The 27,142-nt window shown below is 43.9% G+C and overlaps 1 protein-coding gene across 2 annotated transcripts in view; it reads left to right on the top strand.

The window, feature by feature from the left end:
• LOC311532212 (ficolin-2-like) overlaps positions 1-27,142 on the top strand; it is a 53,657-nt gene that overhangs the window by 11,395 nt on the left and 15,120 nt on the right. The window contains exons 1-7 of one of the 2 annotated variants that reach the window (XM_084650487.1): positions 3,257-3,389; positions 13,861-13,957; positions 14,958-15,071; positions 19,090-19,143; positions 21,471-21,521; positions 22,624-22,659; positions 23,989-24,021. In XM_084650487.1, coding sequence (XP_084506613.1) covers positions 3,264-3,389; positions 13,861-13,957; positions 14,958-15,071; positions 19,090-19,143; positions 21,471-21,521; positions 22,624-22,659; positions 23,989-24,021 — 511 coding nt within the window. In that variant the 5' untranslated portion in view covers positions 3,257-3,263. Of the gene's footprint in view, positions 1-3,256; positions 3,390-13,860; positions 13,958-14,957; positions 15,072-19,089; positions 19,144-21,470; positions 21,522-22,623; positions 22,660-23,988; positions 24,022-27,142 lie in introns of those variants that run through there. The other variant, XM_084650488.1, reaches the window with a different exon arrangement.

The raw sequence follows: 27,142 nt of genomic DNA, 5'->3' as shown, positions 1-27,142 counted from the left end.
GGGGCTGTCTAAATCACCCAGCCAGGAAGGGAGGAGGGTGGGCTGGAGGGGAAAAGGGGTGGTGGTGGAGGAGAGAGGATGGGGAGGGAAAGAGGCCAAGGATGAGAGCAGGGTGGGAGTGAGAGGAGGCTGTGAAGGAGAGAGGAGGGGGTATGTTGGGTGGATGGGGATGCAGAGGGAGGCAGAAGGCTACAGGTACATGAGGATGTGGGGGGCATGAGTATATAGGGACATAATGGGGTGCAGGGCTGTGGGGGATGAGAGACATGGTGGGGATGGCTCTGGGAGATGAAGAGGATGAGTGGGAGAGCACTGTAAGGGGTACAGGGCTGGGATGGGTAGGTGTTGGGGGCAGGATGGGACGGGGAGGGATGCAATGAGGGGGATCGGGGTGCAGCCTCATTCCCAGCACTCAGAGATGGGGATACACACACCTCAAACTCCTGCGTGTCGGTGATGGGGTGACAGACAGACTGCAGTTCGCAACAGGGCACGTGCTGCAACTGGAGCCCAGCCACACGAGGAGCGTGAGGAGAAGAGTCCGGGCTTTGTAAATGTGTCTGGTAAACACATTTTAGTTCCACATTTCCTTCAGATCTGTGTGATCCCTTTGGCACTTACCATACATATACCATACAAAAATATTAATGATTAGGGTGTTAATTTTCCAATTATATGTTACATGACACACATCAGATACAAAAACGAGGAGTCTGGTGGCACCTTAAAGATGCTCAAATTTATTTGGGCATAAGCTTTCATGGGTAGAAAGCTTATGCCCAAATACATTTGTGAGTCTTTAGGGTGCCACCGGACTCCTTGTTGTTTTTGTGGATACAGACTAACACAGCGGCTACTCTGATACTTGACATCAGATACAGTTTGACATTAATGAATGGGGGTACACCAAACTGGTCAGGCCAGTTGAAAATTACTGCCAGATGCCAGTGAGCCTCTTGCATTGGGGTGCTGTTAGGGTCACACCTTCCCCCCCACCGCCTTACAAAAATGCTGGAGGGTTAGCCATTGGCTGACCTGGAGGCAACAGATCAGAGCCCTGTCCTGGACAGGGCTCTATGCCACCATATTTTCTTTCCCCTTTAGATGTACAATCTCCATATCATATTCTTGGAGAGTCATGCTCCATCGTAGTTTTGAATGGGAGCCCTTTGTTTTATATAATCATGCTAATGGAGACTGATCAGTCAGGACCCTGAATTTCTTCTTAAAAGATAGGGCCTCAACTATTTAATTGGCCACATTATGGCATAGCATTCTGCCTAATCCCAAGAGGGGTTGCAACTGAGAAACCAAAGAAGGTGGGGTGGAGTGCCTCCCTTCAGCCCTAATTTAGGCAACAGACTCCACGAGAGGCGTGGGCTTAGGACACAGCCCTCTCCTTGGTATCTGGTATTGCCTAGCTCAGGTGGGGAGTTGCCTAACACGCTGGCTTTTGTGAATCTTATTCCGAGGCGCCCTCCATGCATCTTACAGGGAGCCTGAGCGCTGAACTCTGGCTTTGTCAGTCCCAGTGATTTGTTATGCTCAGTGTAGTCACCCCTACGTCCCTTCCTGAATCCAGACTGTAAGTGCCTGGATCCATTTTGAAAATGGAACTTAGGCTGCGGAATCACTTATGTGCTTTTGAAATTTTGGGTAGAAAATCTGGAGTTCCCAGTCTTTCCGCCCCAGTGGCCAACGGCCACTGATGAACCTCGACAGGGTAAGAGAGAATTCCTAAAAAGCAAAAAATTTTACCTAGAAACTGAAATCTGTTTTCATTCATTGCACTCACAAGGTTTTTTGATTAACCCAACAAGAACAAGGGTTTGGCTGCTTATCGTTGTAGGGTTGCTCATGAATATTTTGTTCAACATACAACGTCATTTATTGTGGGCATCTTGAGTGATAAGCCCACAGATTCATTACCGCAGGGTTTTGCTTCTGTGTAGATAGATCAATTATTATAGGGCTGCTCCGGGCATGGGATGAAGGTGCTCTTTTTTTTTTTTTTTTTTTTTTTTACAGGTGGGCTGCTCTTAAGAACTGGAGTCTACACCCTGATTTGTTGTTGCTTATGAGAGTTGGGCTTCTGACATTGATCTCTGTTTTTATAAAGGAAAAAAGCGTTCTTCAGAAATGACACCTGTCACAGGTGGGGCTGCTCTGTAGCACCCTCTGCAGAGCCAAGCCTGGTATTGCAGGTGCGTCCTGCCTTAGTCCACAAATTGTAGCTGCCTGCTTGGAGCACAATGGCCCATTTTGTAAGCTAGGCATCAGTCTCTGCACAGTTAAATAAAAATGACCTCAGAATTTGGCTGTTTGCACCTTTAAACAAACACACTTCAAAGGCAAGTGCTCAGTGGTTTTCAAACTTTTTGTGTTGGTGACCCCTTTCACACAGCAAGCCTCTGACTGTGACCTCCACCCCGCCCTTATAAATTAACATAACCCTTCTGCCCATCAGGGTTGCAGCAACAAGGGCTGGGTTCAATATCTAGGGGTTCCGTTCCAATAACACAGTGCAAAACTGGCTCAAGCCCCCACCCAGTGACCTGGGACAATTACACACTACCCACCTGGGTGCCTCTAAGAGGCAATACTTCCCCTCTCACAAGCAGAGAGTCTGGGTGTAGCAAAAAATCTTTTAATAAAAGGAGGGAAACAATGCAGCATTATTTTGGGGAAACAGCACAAACAGGGTTCATAAATGTACAAAGGAAAGAAAGAAAGAAAAGTCCAGCAACACAAGTCCCATTAACATGCCTGTCCTTTCCCTAAAAAGAACAGGAGTACTTGTGGTACCTTAGAGACTAAGGCATAAGCTTTCATGAGCTACAGCTCACTTCATCGGATGTACCTCACGCATGGCTGCTGTCCTTGGATTGTGCAGTCTGAGTTCCGAGGCGCATCTGCAGAGTTCACATCACGTCCCAGCCTGGGCCAAAGGCGGGGTGGGGTGGGATAAGGAAATGATTCTATGAGAGTAAACAGCCTGCAGCATTCTCAGGAGGCTGTGTTGCTTTAATCTATTCCCTGGGGAGGGAGGACAGGGAGAAGAACTAATGTAAAGAAACAAATCTGTAGTGAAAGTGTTTTTAAAATGACCATATGCTGGGTCATCAATCAAGACTGCTAGAACATGAAATATATGGCAGAATGCTGGTAAAACAGAGTAGGAGACCTACAATTCTCCCCCAGGAAGTTCAGTCACAAATTTAATGATTGCTTTTTTTTTTTTTTTTTAAAAAACAAGCATCATCATGGAAGCATGTCCTCTGGAACGGTGGCCGAAGCATGAAGGGGCATATGAATGTTTAGCGTATCTGGCATGTAAACACCTTGCAATGCTACAAAAGTGCCATGTGAATGTCTCTTCACACTTTCAGGTGACATTGTAAATGAGAAATGGGCAGCATTATTTCCTGTAAATGTAAATAAACTTGTTTGAGCAGTTGGCTGAACAAGAAGTAGGACTGAGTGGACATGTAGGCTCTAAAGTTTTGCATTGCTTTGTTTTTGAGTGCAGTTATGTAACAAAAAAATCTACATTTGTAAGTAGCACTCTTGCAATAAAGAGATTGTACTACAGTACTTGCATGAGGTGAATTAAAAAATACTAGTGCAAATATTTGTAATAAAAATAATATAAAGTCAGCACTGTACACTTTGTATGGTGTTGTAATTGAAATCAATGTATTTGAAAATGTAGAAACATGCAAAAATTCATAAATTTCAATTGGTATTCTGTTTAACAGTGTGATTAAAACTACGATTAATCACAATTTTTTAAATCAGGATAAATTTTTTTGAGCTAATTGTGTTAGTTAACTGCGATTAATCGACAGCCCTAAAATATATTCATGGTTTCCTATCCACCCTCCCTCCTTTTTTTTTTTTTTTTTTTTAAATAAAGGACAGAGCTTTTCACTGAGCTCTGCCCAGAGAGATGCCCAGGTCTCTCTTCTTGGCTTTAAAATTTTTGTTGTTGTTGTTAAGTTAGATCCCAGCAATGAAGATGAGTAGCTCAAATGATTCCTTCCAGTGTGTGTTATCCTGCACTTGCCTCCACTGAATTTAATTCACATCATGCTGCCCATTTGTCCGCCTTTGGTAGGTCCTTTTTGAAGTTTCTCAATGTACTTTAGTCCAGACTCATCTCAATAATTATATCTCCGATATTCGCTCTAGAGTGGTCTCTCCTTCTCCATATCCCATGTAACTCTAGAGCTGGTCAAAAATCAGAATTTCCATCTCACCAGAAATTCTACTATCTTAACCTCTCTTTCTGTCCTAAACGAAGATCCCCTGGAAAAGTTCAGTTCTGTGGAAAAGGTATTTTCTGTCAAGAAAAGATGGACTGAGAACTCCCTACCAGCTCTGTTAAATGCAGTAAACACCAGCCCTAAATAGTGGGACACTGTTAACTTCTCTGCATATTGAAAACTGACCATTTCTTCCTACTCCTTGTTTTCTCTCTCTTAGCCAGTTTCTGGTCAATGTCTGAACTTTACCTCTTGTCTTGTGACGACTACACTTTCTTAATTAGCTTCTTGTGAAGGTCTTTGTCAAAATGCTTTGCAAGTGCAACTGGTCAGCTACTTTTCATTTATCCACCGGTTGGCTGATGCTGTGAAATAGCTCTAGCAGCGAAAAGGCACCACTTTCCTTTACGAAAGCTCAGTGGTGCTTTTTCCTCCACATGTCCTGGTTATTGTGAATTTATCATTCTATTTTATTAAACATCTGGGCTAATCCCTCTAATACAAAAGTATGGCTCTTTGGCATATAATTCCTAGGAGCACTCCGAGCATCTTTATTAAAGACAGGTACAAAATTTGCTTCCCCCCAGTATAACAGCTTCTTTTAATGAGATTGCATGTCTTTGCTAGCAGCCCAGCCACTCCACTCTACACTTAAGTTCCTTCAGAAGTGCCAGCTGGTCCTTGTATTTCATCTGATTCTTTCAGCACCTCCTTTTCTGCCACCTCAGTGTCTGACAGGACCTCCTCTTTATTTCTTGAGAGAGAGTAAGTCTAGAGCTGGTATCTCCCCAACCTGCTCCGTGGTGCAGAGTGATGCTGAGGAGCTAAAGCCCAGATCCACAAAGGTCCTTAGGTGCCCAAGTCCCAGAGGCCTAAATCCCAGTTCTAAGCATCACTGTGATCCCCTGAACTATGGGATTTTCTGGTGTCAGGCTCCCTCGATAACCCCTATTGAAGCTGTTCCTTTGGGTATAAATAATTAGTTAGTGGAGAAGGGGGACTTGATCCTGGGTCTCCCACAGGGGGTGCTCTAAACTTGGGGCTATGGAATAATTCTTTCTCATGCTGTCTCTCCTTCTAGCCCAATGACTAAGTATTTGCACACCGTGGAACAGCTTCAACAGGAGAGAGGGAGGGAGTCCTCTCCAATCAGAATGTCCCATTGGTCAGTGTTCAGAGCATTCTCTTGGGATGGTGGGAGATTCCTGTTCAAATGCTTATCCTGGGTGAGTTCTCTAACTACTGGGCTAGAAGTGATAAGGGAACCACCATTATCATGAGGGGGCAGGGCTTAGCACCCACCTCTCTGGTCAGTATCTCCCATTGGCTAGCTCAAACACTTATCCCCCTGAGAGGGGCAGGGCTTGGTACACACTCTTCTGGTTGGCATCTTCCATTAGCACACATCTCTCTGACTGGTTTCACCTATTGGCGAGCTTAGGTGCCTATCTCCCTGAGAGGGGTGGGGCTTATCACCTCTGGTTGACATGTCGCCTTGGTTTGCTTAGGTGATCCCTGCCTAGAGCGTTGGGTTTTGTGGCTCACTCTCTCCATTCACTGTATAGGGAGCCTATGTGCTTAACTCAAGCTTTGTGGATCGCCATGTTGGCCCAGTGATTTTCGTGGTACCTAAAAGTTAGGTATTGCAATGCTGAGCATCATAACAGCTAAGTCCCTTTCTGGTTCCAAACCGAAGTGACTATGTTGTAATATCCGTTCTTAACAGCTCCCTTCTTTCCTTGCTAGTTCAGTGCACCCAACAGCTCTTTTTCAGGCTTCCAGCTTTTGTTAGTATTACAGACTTTTTGGTGGTGGGTTTTTTTTTTTTGTTTTTAAATTCCTTTGGTCATTTACTTTTTGCATTTCCTCCTTAGCCTTCTTAATTTCCATCTTACATTTTACCTGCCAGAGTTTATGCACCTTTTTCAAACTTGCCAAATAGGCCCATGCACCCTTTCTTGCAGTTAGCCAGGCTGCAGGAACAGGGCAGGTTTTTTTGTGTAATTTCTCCTCCAGGATATCAGGATAGGGTTTTTTCTTTCTCTTTTCTTGCTGACTTCTATGATAAAACATCCTTAAGTAGCCTCCATGCTGAGTAAAGATTTTAATTTCTTCACATTTGACTTTCATATCCTTTTAAATTAGCTTCCTTCTTTATTTTTTATATCCCACTTCCTAAAGACTAATGCCACACTGCTGGTTTCGGTATGAGCTATGAAGACTTTAACCATAATTATATACTGCTGGCTGTCAGTAAAAGGCTAAAGAATAGTTACTACTTCAGCCAACTCCGGTATATTACTTAAGACGAGAGGCTACTTAACTGTGTTACCTAGAGCTAGATAGTCCAAGAAGTCGTTAAATGATCAAGAAATTGCTCCTCTTTTATTCTATCGCGGTGTGTCATTTCATCAGCTGATAATATGATTCTGTCAAGTCCCACATTACTGCTGTTTTACCCAATGGGTATTACAGATCCCAATGTCTTGGTGATTTGTCTTTTTAATTTCCTTTTATACTCTGAACTTATTGTTCTAGTAGTAAAACTTAACTAGCATTTTTATTTTTTCTGAGTTGGGTTGTATAGACCTACAGATCTACCTTATAGTCCTGTCCACTCAGAATGTTAACTCATTAAATTCTCTAAATTCTGTAGAATCCTGTAGGTATAGTTCTACTCCCCAACCTGTGTGACCTAATCTGTCTGTCCAGATATCACAATATCTCCCTTTTTAAAATATACTATCATGCTTCAGAAAGGGCTGTTTTTATAGTTAAAGTCCTCTTACATAGCTAGGCATTCTAGTTCACCCTTTTTGCCTTTCAGCTTTTCACACAGGAAAAGAAACATTTGATATTATTTATTTACATTAGCACCCAGTGTGCTAAATACTTCACAAATGTAGAACAGAAAAGCTGGGAGACAGCCAGAGAAGCTCTGGCAGCATGGCCCTGGGAGGAAGCCAGAAGAGGTTATTGGGCAGAGTGCAGTTTGGAAAAAGGCTTGGAGTTGTGAACAAGGAAACTGCCCCCTGTTTGTTTCTACTGTATTCAGGGAAACAGGACTTAGTGTACGTGCTTTGTAAATAAACTGGATTGCACCTATCAACTTTTCCTCCTAACAGAAACAATCCACAAGACTTGAACATTGGCTAGCTCCTTGGGCCAAATGGAGCAACATGCCTTAACCACGAGACCAAGCTTTCTCTTCCTGTAGTCCTCTGACTAATTCACTACACACTTTCCAGCGTGCCCAGCCCAGTACCTACAATAGGTACATATCTTCCGATTTCTGCAACAAATAAAACTGGGGTCCTAAAGACAACAGCTGTGTTCACTACACAATATTGATTTGTAGAACTTGAACTTGTGTCTGCAACATGACAGGTGAGTGCTCTAACCACCTGGCTTTTGTATGTTATGGGCCAAATCTCTTTTCCCCCTCCTCTTCCCCCTTCCCCCCACTCCCATTCCTTCCTTCCTTCCCACCCTGAAATTCCATCCTGGACCTGAGAAACCTTCTTGAGAACATTTTTGCCATAACTGATATGTTTCCACTAAGCATTTCAGTTTTAACAAAAATTTATCATTTGAAATATTTTTCCATCAAAAATATCAAACTTCTTCTTTAATTTAGCACCTTATTGCTTTTCCTGCATTGTTCATCGGTGACCTCAATCTCCTCTCTTCCTTCTTATAGATAATATATTATAGACATTTTGGGAAGAGTTAAGATTATTTGGGTGCCTTAATGCTGCATTTCCATATTTAAACATTTGATTTTCTTTTGAGTGTCACTTTACTTTTGACTTTTCTGGGTTTATAATGATTGTTTTGGGGATATTGCAATATCCTGCTATGGTTTTTCCCTTAAGTCACTGATACTTACTCTCAACCTTAACTACATGTTAATGTACTTTTCTGCCTGGGAATTTCATTGTGTTTTTAAAAGTTTTATTCATCTCAACCTCCAATCATTGTTTTAATTTAACATTTTTAGGGACAAAAAGAAAAGGAGTACTTGTGGCACCTTAGAGACTAACCAATTTATTAGAGCATAAGCTTTCGTGAGCATCTGATGAAGTGAGCTGTAGCTCACGAAAGCTTATGCTCTAATAAATTGGTTAGTCTCTAAGGTGCCACAAGTACTCCTTTTCTTTTTGCGAATACAGACTAACACGGCTGTTACTCTGAAACCTGTCATTTTTAGGGACAGACTCACTGGTTCTTTAAATCAATGTAAAACTCCTGTCGTGCACCCCCTATTTAAGCTCCGTTTACTTCTGTTTTGCCAAAGCAGTGCAAAGCAACTGCAGCATATGGGTGAATCTGCCCCTTAGTTTGCAACTGACATAGGTTTAGAGGGCTGTGTTAGCAAGGCCAGTGCTATGTGAAAGGGGCCGGGGAAAGTCCAGTCCCAGTGTCTGTGCACATTAAGGGCTCAGCTTATACTTAGTTCCCCTGGCAATGCTGCCTTGGTATGAGTGGATCCAAGACAGTAGTGCCATAGGGAGACTTTCCAGCACTGATGCCCAAGCTAGCATGTTGCTAATGGACCCTTTAAAGAACAGTGACAGCTGGACCAAGAAATCTACCATCCTGGCACACGTGTCTAGTCTCCTTCATATTACCGAGTCATTACAAGCAGTAGAATTGTTGCACGCAAATTAGCTATAGAGACCAGTGGAGGATGGCTGAGTTACTTCTGATGTCACAATGCCCTTTTTAAGAAATACCTGAGCTTGTCTGGTTTCAGAGTAGCAGCCGTGTTAGTCTGTATTCGCAGAAAGAAAAGGAGGACTTGTGGCACCTTAGAGACTAACCAATTTATTTGAGCATAAGCTTTCGTGACCCACAGCTCACTCATCCGATGAAGTGAGCTGTAGCTCACGAAAGCTTATGTTCAAATAAATTGGTTAGTCTCTAAGGTGCCACTAGTACTCCTTTCCTTTCTGAGCTTGTCTGTTGTGCACATCACCTTAATTGATTGGTCCATCAACCCTCACAGAGAGAGTGACGATCACAACACATTGTTCATTTTGTCATAGCCATTCCTTCAGCCACCCGCTGGCCAGACTGTCAGTGGTGTTGGACATTCGATCGGCATAGCACACCGCAGCCCAGAACCCCTGAGCTCAAGCGATCTGCCAACCTTAGCTTCTGAAGTAACTGGGATCAGAGGTTTATGCCACCATGCCTGGTTGCCCACATATTTATAGCAATTGTATACAACAATCATTAATAGCTTAATTGCAACCTCATTTCTTCAAAGATAGTCTATGCATAAGATTTTAAATAATTTTAACTACAAGGAAAGTTTGAAGCGTCTGTGTTACTCCATTATTAAGTTTATTTGAAACAGAGAAAAAACTGAGACAGATGCTAAGTTTCATAAAGGAGCAGGTTTTAATTAGTTTTAACTTGTAAATTAGCAGATTTACTTGTAAATGATCAGAAAATTCATTCTCCACTTAGAGTAATTGCTGAGTGCTTGCGGAGGATATGCAATATTTTTTCATGCATGACAAAAAGGGCGATTCCCTCTCTAAGTGCAAAATGGAACTCAACTTTAAATATTGTCATCACTGATGCCTTCCTAATATTTTCAGATTTCACCTATGGCAAACATCACAAACTCTATTTTTTTTTTAATAGGGCCATACAGGAAAGCTTCATTTTTATTTGTTTATAGGTGTCTTTATGATGCTACTTGCTGTTATACCTGAACGTCTTTTCTTGTCTTCACTTGGAAGGTGACAAGCCTTCTACTTTCTCCACTAAATAAGCGAACGATAAATTGTAGAAACATAGGATTAGAAAGGACTTCGATAGGTCCTCTAGTCCAGCCCCTTGCACTGAGGCAGGACGAAGTATTATCTAGACCACCCCTGACAGGTATTCGTCAAACTTGCTCATAAATCTCCAATGACAGAGATTCCACAGCCTCTCTAGAATGTTTGTGCCATTACTTAATTACCCTGACAGTTGGGAAGTTTTTCCTAATGTCTAAAGTAAATATCCCTTGGTGCAACTTAAAACCATTCCTTTTTGTCCTGTCCTTACTGGATAAGGAGAACAATCTATCACCCTCCTCTTTATAATGACCTTTTATGTACTTGAAGTCTGTTATCATATCCGCCTTCAGTCTTTCCTTCTCCAGACTACACCCTTTTTATCAATCTTTCTTCACAGATCATGTTTTTTAGACCTTTGATCATTTTTGTTACTCTTCTCTGGACTTCCTCCAGTGTTTTCCCTTCTATCCTGAACTGTGGTGCCCAGCGTAGACGCAATACTCCAATAAGTAGGGCCCTACCAAATTCATGACCACGAAAAACACGCCATGGACCGTAAAATATGGTCTCCCACTGTGAAATCTGGTCATTTGTGTGGTTTTACCCTATACTGTACAGATTTCACGGGGGAGACTAGTGTTTCTCAAATTGGGGATCCTGACCCAAAAGGGAGTTGCAGGGGGTCACAAGATTATTTTGTGGGGGGTTGTGGTGGTATTGTCATTCTTACTTCTGTGCTGCCTTCAGAGCTGGGCAGCCAGGAAAGCGGCAGCTGTTGGGCAGGCGCCCATCTCTGAAGACAGCGCTCTGCCAGCAGCGGCGCAGAAGGAAGGGTGGCAACACCAGACCAGGCCACCCTTCCTTCTGCGCTGCTGGTGGTGGCTCCCAGCCAGCAGCTGCTGCTCTCCAGCTGCCCAGCTCTGAAGGCAGTGCAGTTGCCAACAGCAGTGCAGAAATAAGGGCAGCAGTACCGCAATTCCCCCACAATAATCTTGCGACCCTCCCTCCCCATAAGAGTAGCTATGTGGGCCTGCTCCTCTTCTTAGTGAAGTCAATGGGACCAGGACTGGATCCACTTCAGCTGTGACCATAACAAGTTGTGGGTTTTTTTCTATTCCTTCCTTCTGTCTTTATTCCGATTATTTAGTTGGTTAATTTGGGTTATGTCATAAATATAAAGGGAAGGGTAAACCCCTTTGAAATCCCTCCTGGCCAGGGGAAAGCTCCTCTCACCTGTAAAGGGTTAAGAAGCTAAAGGTAACCTCGCTGGCACCTGACCAAAATGACCAATGAGGAGACAAGATACTTTCAAAAGCTGGGAGGAGGGAGAGAAACAAAGGGTCTGAGTCTGTCTATATGCTGTTTCTGCCGGGGACAGACCAGGAATGGAGTCTTAGAACTTTTAGTAAGTAATCTAGCTAGGTACGTGTTAGATTATGATTTCTTTAAATGGCTGAGAAAAGAACTGTGCTGAATAGAATAACTATTCCTGTCTGTGTATCTTTTTTGTAACTTAAGGTTTTGCCTAGAGGGGTTCTCTATGTTTTGAATCTAATTACCCTGTAAGGTATCTACCATCCTGATTTTACAGGGGGGATTTCTTTATTTCTATTTACTTCTATTTTTATTAAAAGTCGTCTTGTCTTTCTTGTAAGAAAACTGAATGCTTTTTCATTGTTCTCAGATCCAAGGGTTTGGGTCTGTGGTCACCTATGCAAATTGGTGAGGCTTTTTATCCAACATTTCCCAGAAAAGGGGGGGTGCAAGTGTTGGGAGGATTGTTCGTTGTTCTCAGATCCAAGGGTCTGGGTCTGTAGTCACCTAGGCAAATTGGTGAGGCTTTTTACCAAACCTTGTCCAGGAAGTGGGGTGCAAGGTTTTGGGAAGTATTTTGGGGGGAAAGACGCGTCCAAACAGCTCTTCCCCAGTAACCAGTATTAGTTTGGTGGTGGTAGCGGCCAATCCAAGGACAAAGGGTGGAATATTTTGTACCTTGGGGAAGTTTTGACCTAAGTTGGTAAAGATAAGCTTAGGAGGTTTTTCACGCAGGTCCCCACATCTGTACCCTAGAGTTCAGAGTGGGGGAGGAACCTTGACAGGTTAGCACATTTTCTACAGTCAGAAAAAGACAATAATTTATGTTCACATGAAATGATGCTGGTGACCTGCTGCTAGCTCTCTAAATAATGAGTTCCACTTCTCTCTCCTTCCCAGTCATCAATTCACACTTCCACCCTTGTGACAGAGGGAACTGCAGGAAATGCAATCTTTGCATTCTTTGAGTCTGTAGTAGGAGGGGGTCTGCTCATCTCTACCCAAGTGCAGAACAATTTTAATTATCCCTTTTTCATGAAATTAAAATACGATCTTGGGCTTTAGCTACATAATTACAATTCAAAGATCCCAAGGCAAGGCCGGAAGGGACCATTGTGAATATCTAGTCTGACTTCCTGTTTAACACAGGCTACAATCTGGATTTCAACTTCCAAAATTTAGGTGGTGTTTAAATCTAGGATTTCAGTTCAGTCCATTATAAAAGGTAGATGCAATTTTCAAAATTCAGAAGGTTAGAATTAGTGTTCTTCTAATTTGTATTGTCTGTCATTCTATTATTGTCAAGCCTCACATCCATGTTGCATTTATTATGCTCTCAGATGGTCTTGCTGCAATTCTCCTTATTCATAAAATTTCTCCCAAAAGTTTTGCTGAACAAAAACTTGGCAATTTATGCTTTCATGGCACTTCAAGGGCTACAAGTGATTGATAGATTTTTCTGTAATATCCCATTCCCATCAAGTTCTCTGCTGTCCTCTCTGCATTACAAATGGAAATGTAGGTAATGTGGTCTCTGATTGCAGACAACCAGTTATAACCAAAACACCTGGGACCAGATTCATCCCTGCTGTAATTCCGCTGACTTCGATTGGAGATGTTACCTGTGGTTTTATTATCCTGTCAGCTCTGTGGACTGAACTGCCATTGAAGTCCGTGGGACTTGCATGCATTCAGATGAAGATTATGCCATTAATTAACTGCAAGTCCTCTGTCTTAGTCACAAGATCAGCCTTCAGTCCTCTCTCTGTCATACTGTTATGTCAGGGATCTTGTTTCAATATTTGTATATATCCATTGGGGTGTTTCATTTTCTAATGTCAGATTAGAGAACATAGTTCCCTGTGAAGATCTGGGTTCAGTTTTCAAAGACTTGATAAATACAAGGGTGTTCAGTTCTGTGGCTGAGTTTTGGGACCCATCTCTGCCCTTAAGTAAAACCAAATGCCTTTATATTTTCATTTGGGGTTGGTTGGTTTGTTTCTAGTTTAGGGTTCTTTGGCTAACCGTGTCTAATGAAAGAGAAGATTTCCCTCTCAGCTTTCATGTCCTGATGGAAGAAGACAATGTACAAGAGTTTAAGAATAGTTTTATACAGATTGATTTGTTGAACAACTTTGGAGGTGTTTAAACTCTGCTCTTTGGATTTGGGCATATTGTATCATGCTCAGTGATACTGACCGCATCAATAATCACTGTGAGAATCTCTGCTTTAAAGAAAAATCATTGAAGCTAGCAGAAGGAAACCTAGGGATATTAAACAAGGGAATTACTGTAGAAATATTCCACCAGGACCTAAAATGAGCTTAAAATAGAGAAATCATAGAACAATCTCAGCAGTAAAGTGGAGGATGGGTGGGAAGAGTTGAGAATTTAAGAGGTGGAGTTTATTTTTATTTAGCCTATAAAAAGCACCAAGGGATGAGATGCTAATTAGAGAAGAGGCTAAGTGGAGCTTGTTCTTGCAGAGCCCAGCACCAGACATGGGGAGAGCTGCACAGCAAACCCTCACTGCTTTACTCTGCATAACAGCAGCGGTTTGCGTGGATGAGGACAGCTGCCCAGGTGAGTAGGAAACAAACCCAATCACAGCTTCTCGTAATAGCCTTATGACTAAGCCATATTCCACAGAGCTAGTGGGACTGATCAGATTAATCTGCATTTAATTGGTTGGTTCCTTCCTTAAAATAATTTTGTTATTAATAGGGAGTTGTAGACTTCATCATCTCCTATCTGATGTTGGACTTTTCTGGACTTTTCTGTGGATTATGGAACTGCCAGTTAGCAAATGACAGTCCTGAAACTATAATAGCCTTAAACCAGGACTTCTCTTTTTTACTAGAATTGTTTTGTCTAATTACTATAATGCCATTAGCATGTTGCTGCTGTGTGTATACTACCAGTGATCCATTCTCTGGGACCATCACAAAATGACATTCATTTGATGGCCAACCGCTCAGTTGTTCAGAGCAGTGGAGTGAGTGTTGAGTTAAGAATGCTGAGACTATGCAACGTTGATTAAAATTCACACTGACACATGTACATATTACTATGGTGCTATATTTCCCTAATTAGCATGGAAAGAAACTTAAACTTTGACTTTGATAGTTAGGATGTTGCACAACCAATGAGGTTTTGGATCTCTCATGGCTTGCTGTTCACAAACAAGAAAACAAGCATTCATTAACACTTGTTTGTGAGGCACAGGTATCTGAGGCCTCTAACTGGCTGTCACGGATATTAAATAATAGCAAATACTTGCAGAAGGCAACTTAACTACCATATTGTCCTGAAGCATCCAGAACCCTCATAGCAGCCTCATGAGAAATGTGAAACCATAAAGAGAACTACATATATAGTGACGAGTAACTTTAACAAATGCAGTTAACAAACTCAACTAAATGACTATTCAAATTATTATATAATTTATAAACTATAGGTTAACTCTACAGATGAGATCTATAGGTTCTAATTTGCTGAGGTCCCCCCCACCCCCGAATCTACAGAATATTTCACATCCTGAGACCCTCACAAGTGTCGTTTATTGTTTCATTTCTCTCTCCAGAGGTGAGGATAGTAGGTCTCAGTGGTTCTGACAAACTTGCTGTTCTCCAAGGATGCCCTGGGATGGCTGGAGCCTCAGGATCCAAAGGAGAATCTGGATCTGCAGGAATGAAAGGTATGTTCCCCGTTGCTGAATGAGAATCTAGTCTTGCTGGTGATGTCTAAAATATCTGTTATAATGCAGATCTTTTAACCAATGGTGAGGGATTTGAGCTTTATAATGTCTCTGCTCTGAGCTAATATCCATTTTCCCTTTCTCTCTGCTGATAGTGAAGAGCGGACACTTGGTTGGAGGTATGTAGGGAAACATCTGTTATGTATTTACCAGGTTACAGATGCTAATGTTCTATTTGCTTACATACAGAGATGATTTAAAATGGAGATTTAGTTGATATATAAATTAATCCTTAAAATACCAGCCAAACAGAGTTTGACTGATCTATTGTTTGGGATGTTCATAGAGTAGCCCTAAGATTATTGAGATCAGAAAGAGCGGAATTATAAAATAAATTCAGGTTTCAGAGTAACAGCCGCGTTAGTCTGTATCCGCAAAAAGAAAAGGAGGACTTGTGGCACCTTAGAGGCTAACCAATTTATTTGAGCATAAGCTTTCATGAGCTACAGCTCACTTCATCGGATGTATTCAGTGGAAAATACAGTGGGGAGATTTATATACACAGAGAACACGAAACAACGGGTGTTACCATACACACTGTAACCAGAGTGATCAGGTAAGGTGAGCTATTACCAGCAGGAGAGCGGGGGGAGGGGAAAAACCTGTGGTAGTGATAATCAAGGTGGGCCATTTCCAGCAGTTGACAAGAACGTTTGAGGAACAGCGGTGGGTGGGGGGGTGATAAACATGGGGAAACAGTTTTGCTTTGTGTAATGACCCATCCACTCCCAGTCTTTATTCAAGCCTAAGTTAATTGTATCCAGTTTGCAAATTAATTCCAATTCAGCAGTCTCTCATTGGAGTCTGTTTTTGAAGTTTTTTTTGTTGAAGAATTGCCACTTTTAGGTCTGTAATCGAGTGACCAGAGAGATTGAAGTGTTCTCCAACTGGTTTTTGAATCTCATAATTCTTGACGTCTGATTTGTGTCCATTTATTCTTTTACGTAGAGACTGTGCAGTTTGGCTAATGTACATGGCAGAGGGGCATTGCTGGCACATGATGGCATATATCACATTGGTAGACGTGCAGGTGAACGAGCCTCTGATAGTGTGGCTGATGTGATTAGGCCCTATGAAAATGTCCCCTGCATAGATATGTGGACAGAGTTGGCAACAGGCTTTGATGCAAGGATAGGTTCCTGGGTTAGTGGTTCTGTTGTGTGGTGTGTGGTTGCTGGTGAGTATTTGCTTCAGGTTGGGGGGCTGTCTGTAAGCAAGGACTGGCCTGTCTCCCAAGATCTGTGAGAGTGATGGGTCGTCCTTCAGGATAGGTTATAGATCCTTGATGATGCGTTGGAGAGGTTTTAGTTGGGGGCTGAAGGTGATGGCTAGTGGCGTTCTGTTATTTTCTTTGTTGGGACTGTCCTGGAGTAGGTAACTTCTGGGTACTCTTCTGGCTCTGTCCATCTGTTTCTTCACTTCAGCAGGTGGGTATTGTAGTTGTAAGAATGCTTGATAGAGATCTTGTAGGTGTTTCTCTGTTTGAGGGGTTGGAGCAATTGTGGTTGTCTACAGCCAAGCTCTACGATACAACGGATCTTGTGGTGTGGTCTGGATGAAAGCTGGAGGCATGTAGGTAGGCATAGCAGTCAGTAGGTTTCTGGTATAGTGTGGTGTTTACGTGACTGTCACTTATTAGCACCGTAGCGTCCAGGAAGTGGATCTCTTGTGTATACTGGTCCAGGCTGAGGTTGATGGTGGGATGGAAATCATGGTGGAATTCCTCAAGGGCTTCTTTTCCATGGGTCCAGATGATGAAGATATCATCAATGTAGCGCAAGTAGAGTAGGGGCATTAGGGGACGAGAGCTGAGGAAGCGTTGTTCTAAGTCAGCCATAAAAATGTTGGCATACTGTGGGGCCATGCGGGTACCCATAGCAGTGCCACTGATTTGAAGGTATACATTGTCCCCAAATGTGAAATAGTTATGGGTGAGGACAAAGTCACAAAGTTCAGCCACCAGGTTAGCCGTGACATTATCGGGGATACTGTTCCTGATGGCTTGTAGTCCATCTTTGTGTGGGATGTTGGTGTAGAGGGCTTCTACATCCACAGTGGCCAGGATGGTGTTTTCAGGAAAATCACCGATGGATTGTAGTTTCCTCAGGAAGTCAGTGGTGTCTCGAAGATAGCTGGGAGTGCTGGTAGCATAGGGCCTGAGGAGGGAGTCTACATAGCCAGACACTCCTGCTATCAGGGTGCCAATGCCTGAGATGATGGGACGTCCAGGATTTCCAGGTTTATGGATCTTGGGTAGCAGATAGAATACCCCAGGTCGGGGTTCCAGGGGTGTGTCTGTGCGGATTTGTTCTTGTGCTTTTTCAGGGAGTTTCTTGAGCAAATGCTGTAGTTTCTTTTGGTAACCCTCAGTGGGATCAGAGGGTAATGGCTTGTAGAAAGTGGTGTTGGAGAGCTGCCGAGCAGCCTCTTGTTCATATTCCGACCTATTCATGATGATGACAGCACCTCCTTTGTCAGCCTTTTTGATTATGATGTTAGAGTTGTTTCTGAGGCTGTGGATGGCATTGTGTTCTGCACCGCTGAGGCTATGGGGCAAGTGATGCTGCTTTTCCACAATTTCAGCCTGTGCACATCAGCAGAAGCGCTCTATGTAGAAGTCCAGTCTGTTTTTGACCTTCAGGAGGAGTCCACCCAGAATCCTTCTTTTTGTATTCTTAGTAGGAAGGTCTTTGTGGGTTAGTATGTTGTTCAGAGGTGTGTTGGAAATACTCACTATCAGCTTGTATGTTTGACAATTTTGATTTTTTTTTTTACTGTACTGTAAATAGGTTTGATTTAGGGGATTTATTTGTTCTGTTTGCATTAAACATTTGGGAGAGTCAGGTTAAAAATCTTGACTGTTTTTAAGCAAACATTAGAGTTTCTCGTGGTGTGATGTACCATACATAGATTTGTTCAAGGACACGGGTTTAGTGTGTCTGCGACAGGGCTAGCAGAGAGTCAGACAACAGAACATGGGCTCTGATCCTCAATTGGTGTAAATGGGCATTGAAGGTAATGGAGCTGCATTAGAGCTGGTCAGAAAATGGGCTTTGGTTATGGAAAGTTTTGATTATTTTTTTTCCCCCCAACAAAAAATATTTTGGTATGGAACGACCACTCTGGTGACCTCATGGGAGCTGCAGCTCAGAAGCCTCATTTTCCTCTAAAGGCTCAGCTCCCTTGTCATACTACATCTCCCATGATGTGTTGTGGTCTTTCCTCTTGGTAAGATCAAGTGGTGGTGCATCATGGGAGTTCCTGATATTGGTGAACCGTTGAAGGGGATGTAGTCTGGCTAGGGAACCCCTCCCTGCTCCAGTCAACGCCAGGGTTTGGACAGACAAAAGACTGAGGAAAAAAATCCTTACTTTATTTGGTTAATATATCAGCATCAGCTGTATCTTTGCTGCATTTCTCCTCATGTTCCTTTTATTCCGGGTCTACAACTAATTTTTAAATAATATTTATGCACAACAAGTGTGTGTGTGTGTGTGTGTGTGTGTGAGAGAGAGAGAGAGAGGGGTTAGGGTGCAGCAGCTCTCCCCTGGTAGAGGATGTTTGCAATAGATGCTCAGTGACCTGCTGAAGGCAAACCCAACAGACAGGTAGGACACAACCTGAGCCAGTGGCCTTCTGGTTGGCCAGTTGTGCCACAGCCTCACCAAGGTGCTGAGATAATTGGCTTGACCCTGTCTGCGCAAGGAATACAAACTGCAGCTGAAGATCAATGAGAATTTTGTCTGAGCAAGGAATGCTGGATCTGTCTCAAGAGGGTGACCAGCCACATCGGCAGAACTCTTAAACCTTGTGGGTTTTTTAGTTAATTTTGGTATTTGGATTCCAGGATGGAAGGTAGGAACTGATTTCACAGGTTCCCTTACTCCCCACTTTACCCCTACAATATATCCCCACTAGCATCTTTAAAATGTTAATTCTGAGTATTTTGTGTCTGTAGGAGAGAGAGGTGCTGAGGGGTTCCGTGGAAAGGCAGGACCAGCTGGGCAGAAAGGTAAAGGAATGAAGAATAAATAAGAACTGTGTTCATTCACTGCATGATTTAAACCATTTGCATCTTCTCTACTTGGTATATGTGCCAGAATGGGTATTCACCAAGGAGAAAATCTTCCTTTCAGTACCTGTATGCTACAAATGAAGGTGTGATTCGCTGTGCGGATAGATTTAATCTAGCTACCGTGTGCATCAGTGGTAGTGAGGACATGGCAGTGTGGACTTCAGCACAGGCTAGTCCACAAGTACAAGTCCTCTGAGCATTCTCGGTACCTACTTTGGTTGCAGGCCTGTGCCAGGGTCCGTGCTGCCACATCTTCACTGCTATTGTTACACTGGCTATTGTTACACACATTAGTTACATTAGAGCTATTCCAGGTACGTCTACCAGCACGACAGTCACACCTTCATTTGTAGTGCAGGTGTACCCTATGTTACAAGGATCTAAAACCTCACTGAAATCAGTAAAGTTAAACTGAAGAAAGGGGGAAGAAGGAAATGTGGCCAAAAATATCATGTCCATGGGAGTCATGTTGTCTCCTTCAATTCCATTGCATCCCCCTTGTCTTATTGATTTCTGTGTCTGAGAGTCCAGGAGTTTAGACTACGCTATCACACAGTATGTTACCTCATCCTTTGGCTCAGACCCAGTATACATGTAACTTTATTTCTAAGCCATCTCATATCTGAATAGCTTCTTTATCCATTTTCTCTAGCTACCAAACCTTTTACATTTTTATTATCTAATTTTCATGAGTGCACAACAATTCTTTTCAAAGACTTTTTTTGGCCCATTTGAGAAGATGTCCTTGAACTCAAAGGCCATTTCTATACAAGGAAAATGCATCATAATGTCAACTAATGTAGTGTTAAAATTTTTGCAGTTAATCTGAACAAGGACCATTGTGTTTACACATGTCCAGATACCACGTTTTTAAACATGACTTCCTGTCTACACTAGGTGCTAAGTCATGTTTAGCATCATGTTAGTGAACATATTTTCAAGCATGATAAATTTTCCTAGCATAGACAAGAGGGAGACTGCTTTGTCTTGGATAGACAAACTTGTTCATCAATCCAGTTAATTGGTCCAGAAGATTTGCCTATAGGCTTTGGAGTTTTTTCTGCCCATTTATGAGACGGAGCAAACATCCTGCTTTTCTGTAAGTCCTCTCAATATGCTAATGAATATCCTAGATGGTGGTCTCTCACTTTATTGGTCATTTACAATGAACAGTGCCCTAATATAGACAGGTTTCAGAGTAACAGCCGTGTTAGTCTGTATTCGCAAAAAGAAAAGGAGTACTTGTGGCACCTTAGAGACGAACCAATTTATTTGAGCATAAGCTTTCGTGAGCTACAGCTCACTTCATCGGATGCATTCAGTGGAAAATACATCCGATGAAGTGAGCTGTAGCTCACGAAAGCTTATGCTCAAATAAATTGGTTAGTCTCTAAGGTGCTACAAGTCCTCCTTTTCTTTTTGCGAATGTTTACAGTGTTTGCCTTGGAAACAGGACATTAAGTTTGGGAGTTTTTTATTTTGTTCAACGTGGGGTTAAAATTCATATGGAAATAAATAGCAATCACATTATTCAACATCTACCTGAAATACGATGATCAATGCCAATCACCCTTAGCCTATGTCCTCTCATTTCTTTCCCACTGAGGATTGAACTCACTGCAGAATTTTTTTTTTGACTAGTCAGAAGCCAGGAAAATAAATTAATCAAACTAGGTGATAAGGCAGCATCACCTACATCTTTGCTGCATTTTTCTTTACTTGTTTTGTTCAGGATCTGTAATGATTTAAAATAACTTTTGCATACAACAGAACTTTGGATAGTGGAGAGGCGAAAGGAGACTGGGAGGAGGAGGGGAGGTAGTGGGGTGAGGAACAGGTTCCAGCAATACCCCCACTGGTGGCAGGAGCTAAAATTACTTCTGCTCTGTGTTGAAGATGGTGGCCATGGCTCTTTAGTGGCCAGGTGAAGAGCTATTATTTGCAAGCACTGAAAACATGGCTCGCTGGCAGTCTGGTTGGTGAGTCATGCAACATCTTCAACAAGCTGCTAAGATAAAGGAGCGTGAACATCTGCTTCCAGTTTAAGCAAAACTTCCAAACGCTGAGGAATGCAGGATCAGACCCAAGATAATGCCCAATCAGATGGGGAAATTCTTAAACTGTGTCCCTGGTTGAAACTTACTTTTGAAATTTGGATTTGGGTTGACGGTAGAAATTGTCCACCCATGCCATTGGTTAACCCTAGAAATACATTCCCTGTGTGCAGCTGTGAAGTATCCATTGTGAGTTTTCTGTGTTTGTAGGAGAAAGGGGAGCTCCTGGGGAGGTGGGACCAGCTGGGCCACCAGGCAAAGGTAAGACATTTTAAACACTTCCATCTTCCCATATGTGCCAAATGTTCATTCACAATGACCCAGATTCTCCTTTCAAGTGATACCAGGGTAGCTCAATAGAGCTGAACTTATGTATCTGAGAGGAAAATTAGCCTAGAAAGTGTATGACCAGAGAATCTAGTTCTGAGCACCTCTCCCCTCCCACCTCCCTTGATATTACGGGGTAAATCCACAAGCGCAACCAAGTGGATCTAAGGGCACCTGAGATAACCTGTACCTCCTAGTGGCTCCCTCCGCTTGTAGCTTACAACAGGTAATTACTCACTTACCTCCCTGAGGATGTACTTATGCTGAGAAGACTCAGGCATGGAATTTTCCTCTGGGGCAGCTGCTCTAGTTCCAGAGAAGGTGTAAGGTCTCATTTAGACAGGGCAAGGTGATTTTAATGCTATGCCATGAAAACTTGACTAGCTTCTGATGAGATGGTGCTAAAAACACCTAGGGGCAGATCCCCACCTGGGGCAAATTGCTTACCTCCACTGGAGTCAATGCAGCTGTGACAATTTACACTAGCCAAGTATCTGCCCCCCCTCCCCCGCCCCGAGTTCTGTCTACACTAGCACCTACACCAGCGCTAGCAGCAGTTCACCTGAGTTCCTGCTAGAAAACGGGAACGAAACTGTGTAGTGAAGACAAGGCCAGAGTCAGTAAAACTTCTTTACACCTGCATATATCTCTGGATGCCATTTTATACCTGTCCTCTGAAATTGGCCCTCATGGGCCTATCATCATAGAGTCAGATTGCTCCCAGCTCTAGACAGGGGAGCAGTACAAGGAGGGACAGAGCCCCTTCTCTGGAGAGCTGGTACCACTGTGGCTGCTAATCTCTGAAAAGGAGCATGGCTTCATCTCCCATCCACACTGGACAAGGAGAACGGGGTACCCACATATGCTGCACCCCTTTCAAACATTCCCTAAGATCTCCAGGTGCCTCCCCGAGCTCCCACATGGGATGGGGCAGCTCTATATTACCCCCAAGGCAGGGCAGTAGCTGTAAGGAACAACTGAGCTCCTAGTATGTCAGCAACAAGTACTAGATTGTTCCTTTTCTTTTTTTAATAAGGAGAGAAAGGTGATGCCGGCCCCTCTGGACTAAAAGGTGAGAGACCTTGGATAGTTCTCCTCTCCTGCTTTGGGGTCTGGTTCTGCCAATGGCTCAGTACCAGTCAGGATCAGGAGACCGATCTTGCAGCTGTCACAGCAGCAGTCTCTCTGGTGTCCCTGCGACTGTCCTTGAATGAGGGCTGCAGGATTGGAGCCAGGTCCTTTCTGCTGCTCTTCATGGGGACAGAGACTGAGGGTGTAAGAGGTAAAGTTGATACTGGGGGCCAGATTGTGGCTCTTCGTTCCCTGCTTCCTCTGACCACCAGGAGACAGAGCCAATGCCTCTGCAAGCACCAGGGGAATGCAGGCCTGAGCAGTCCTTGCTAGTTCCACTGACAAGGCCGCAGCTTGCGCTACCATGTGCTGACTGGCATGGAGGGAAAGCGGGGTCCTTTCTGGTTGCAGCCTATAGAAGAAATAAAAGGCAAATGTTAAACTAAAAGATAACTAAACCCGGCCTCACCTTAGACTGGTGTCTAACAACATGACTGAGCGGGCAATGAGATTAAATCACCAGGGAATGCAGCCTCCACCAGGCACAAAAGAACCTGGCCCAGATTGTCAAACTTCAGACGAATTCTGGTTTCGGGCAACTTTTATTTTGCTCCCTAAATGGAGCTTCTGGTCACTACCCTCAGGTGCCTCTGTTTGGAAATGTAAGCCCTCTTCCCAGCCTCAAGGTCGTCAGACCAACTGAAGGCCCAGCATGGGACTGGAACCTCTGCGAGCTCCACTGATCTACACCAGCCCCCTACTGTGCTGAGTCCTTGACGTTGGACTTACAAGCAATTAAGTAGTATCAAAGCAATTAAGTAGCCCCAAATTCTTTTAATGCCTTAGATTTTTTTTTCATGGGGTCTGCACTTCTCCTGTTTTGGATCTGAGCAAACATGCTGCTTTGGAAAAGTTCTTTTCAGTATGTTGAATATCCTTGTGATTCTCTTTATTGGCAGAATGTAACTTAGAATGCAGTATTAAACAAATACACCACCTGTTGGATAGGCAGGGCTTCATCTCAGCACAACTGTTAAAATGTTTATGCGTAGAATGTGCGGTGCTGGAAAACCTGAGCTGAAAATGACCCAATGAAATTAAATCTCTCTTCTTCTGGTAAGAGAGGAATAGCAGAACTGTGTGTTTCCCCCTATATTTTTGATTTTGTACTTCACTCCTCCTCCTGCCCCCCCGCCCCGTTCTCCCATTACTTTTTGGAAAACATTTCCCCCCTTAAAATAGAAATAAATACATAAAAGACGGCACCACTTAGATCAGGGCGTAGTCTTTAAGTAGTATAAGTATTTAAGTCTGTGTTTTCTTTCTTTAGGAGAAAAAGGAATCCCTGGGACAACAGCATTTGGTGAGAAGCATTTAAGTTTTAATGATTAAATCGCTAGCATTAGGATGATACGGGAAACTTTCTGACTAATTTCTTTGCGTGCAATATTGAGCTCCACCCACTGATCTTCCCCTTTGTGATGTGATGTAAGAAAAGTGTAACAATCATGGTATACAGTAGCTTGCGCCCATCCAAGTGTGGCATCATCTTCAATAATTGCTCAAAACCTAAGGGTAAACTTTCAAAGTGCCTAAGGGCCAGATTGTCAAAGGTATGTAGGCCTCTAATGATGCAGATAAGTACTTAACGGGATTTTCAAAAGTGCCTAAGTTAGTTAAGTACCCAAGTCCCACTGAAATCAATGGCAGTTTAGGTGCCTAATGGGCAGTTTTGAAAATTCCAATAGGGGATTCCTCCTGAAGTGCCTAAATACCTTTGAAAATCTGACCATAAATTGCTCAGGAGCCTAAGGGCTTGTCTATACTGTAAATTGGTGTGCACCTCCTGGAGTGTAAATTCTAGTGTGCACCAGTTAGGGTTGCCAGGTGTCTGGTTTTCGACCTGAACACCCCGTCGAAAAGGGACTCTGGTTGGCAGTGCCGACTGGGCCATTAAAAGTCTGGTTGGCAGCACAGCAAGGGCCTAGGGCTAAGATAGGCTCCCTACCTACCTTGGCTCTGCACGGCTCCTAGAAGTGGCCACCTGATCTGTGCAGCCCCTAGGTTCAGGGAGGCTCCATCCATCTGCACGCTGCCCTCAGGAGGACGTGCCCAAGGGAACCAGGGTAGGCCAGGAACCCTGGCTGTGACACTGACTGGAGTAGGTGAGGTGCGGGACTCCGGGGAGGAAGAGGAAGCCAAGAGGAAGTGCTGCCAGAAGATCCTCCTAATGAGGAGATTTTACAAACCCCGCTCTAGGAAGGGGACTTACTGACTTGAGTGATGGATTTTGTTTAAGACCTGAGGGAGGATGAGACCTTGAGCCATGCATATGAACAACTCCCAGTGGTTAACAGCAAAGTTGTAGATCCCCCACCGGGATGCACAGTACCTCCACTTTGAGATCCAGGCGGAACAACTATATTGGCTGGAAAAAGACCATCAGATGCAAGAAATTTGGCCACAGCTCCTTGTACCTTGGCTGCATCGATGAGAAGTCTTGGGACTGGCCCATGCCATCCCCTCCGCAGACCACCTTGGACAGGAGAAAACGCTGGCCTGGATCTTAAACAATTTCTTCTGGCCTGGTATACATCAAGAAGTTAAGAACTTTTGCAACTCCTGATCTGAATGCCAGCTATTCAGGCCAAAAGGTGGGATGAAAGTCCCCCTTGTCCCTCTATCAGTTGTTGATGTCCCCTTCAAATAAATTGGTACAGACCTTGTTGGTCCTCTGGGGGGGAAAAATGCCACCAGATACAAATACCTGTTGGTGATAGTTGATTATGCTACTCACTATTCTGAGGCAATCCCACTGCACAATACCAATACAGAGACTATGGAAAGTCTTTGCTCGAGTAGGAGTTCCACAGGAGATTCTCACTGGCCAAGGCACCAACTTCACAGATCTGGTCACAAACAGCCCCAAGAAAGTGCACTGGTCTAAGACCTTTGAAAAGGCTTTTCAAGAATTGAAAGAACACTTCTATACAGAACCGGTCCTACTCAGTCCAGACTTCTCCAAAGAATCCATTTTGCAGAGAGATGCTTCCGATGTGGGACTGGGCGCTGTTTTATCTTGGGAAATAGAGCACAGGGTGTTCCTCCCTTTTTATTTGAGCTGCAAACTGTTCCCACATGAATGGACCTACTCTGTCATATAGAAGGAGGGGATGGCAGTAAAATGGGCCATAGATTAGCTTCGATACTATCTCCTGGGAAACCCTTTCAAGCTTGTCACAGACCGTGCTCCGTTAAGATGGCTAAACACTATGAAGGAGACACACCTCAGCCTGTTGCACTGGTACCTCTCTCTCCAGCCCAACACGTTCCAAATTCAGCATTGAGCCAGGAAAGCCCATCAGAATGCTGACTTCTTTTCCAGGGAGGAGGGTAGCAATCGGATGGCCCCAGCTCCCCTGGCTCTGTCTTGAGGGGGAGGGTGTGATTGGGTGTACAAACCCCACCCTGGGCAGCAAGGGGTTAAGGGATTACTTTGGGCTCAGTCAGCCCCATCCCGCCACACCTGCTGCAAATGTTCCATCTGCTGGAGGAATTAAAAGGCCGGGAATTCGCTGATTTGTGTGGCAGAGCTGGAGGTGAGCAGACCTGCAGCCCACAGCTCCAGCAGCCCAGAGCAGAGCAGAGGGACTAAATTGACCCAGGGGGTGTAAGGGATGAGAGGAAGAAGCATGGGGAGGACAAGCTTAAACAGCCTTGGTTGCCAGACTACTGGTAGACCAAAGGGCCCTGGGTCAGAGCCTGGTGGAGTGGGAGGGTCCAGGCTCCCCTCCCCACGACCCCCTTGGCAGCCAGGGACTGCAGCCATGGCCACTAGGCCACACCCCCCAACCAGACCTCGAATGAGGACCATTACACTGCTACATCCACTCGTTGGGACCGTCTATTCCTAAATCAAGTAACTTCCCCTTATACAGCCAACCCTGCAGGGCTCTCCTGGTGAAGGAGAAATAAGTTTCTGATCTCAAATAAGCCACAGACAGTGGTGCCCAGATACTCTCTTACTTTTTGAAGAAACCAGATCTTTGTTCCTGTTGAGTGGTGTAGAGTTGGTGAGAGAGCTCCTTCCCCTTTCTCCCATTTCTCTTCACTAAGGTTGTCAATTCTCCCAGACCGGATGGACCAGATCCCATTTTGCAGCAAGGGCATCCCCATTTGTGTCAATGGTGTCCGGTTCAGTAGAGTTGGCAACCTTACTCTGCACAAATCTGACTGGCTAAGGGGAAGTGGCAATCAAACATGCAGAATTAATTCAGACCCTTGGGAGGGTTTGAGTGAACGAGCAGACGGGGGTGGGATGAGAGACAAGCCTGGGAAACTGAAAAAGCGAACAAAGAAGAGGCAGGAGCCCTGGGCTGGACAGAGAGGAAGCTGCTTGGAGGAGAACTGGCTGCTGGCAAAAGGAGATTCTTGTAAATGCCCAGCCTGGAGTTGAGACCAGCAGCCAACCCACGATGCTGAGC

The sequence above is a fragment of the Lepidochelys olivacea genome (assembly GCF_965140295.1).
Source record: "Lepidochelys olivacea isolate rLepOli2 genome assembly, chromosome: 16".
Taxonomy (NCBI): domain Eukaryota; kingdom Metazoa; phylum Chordata; order Testudines; family Cheloniidae; genus Lepidochelys; species Lepidochelys olivacea.
Note: the sequence above shows the minus strand (reverse complement) of the source record. Positions and strands in the feature narration are given on the sequence as shown.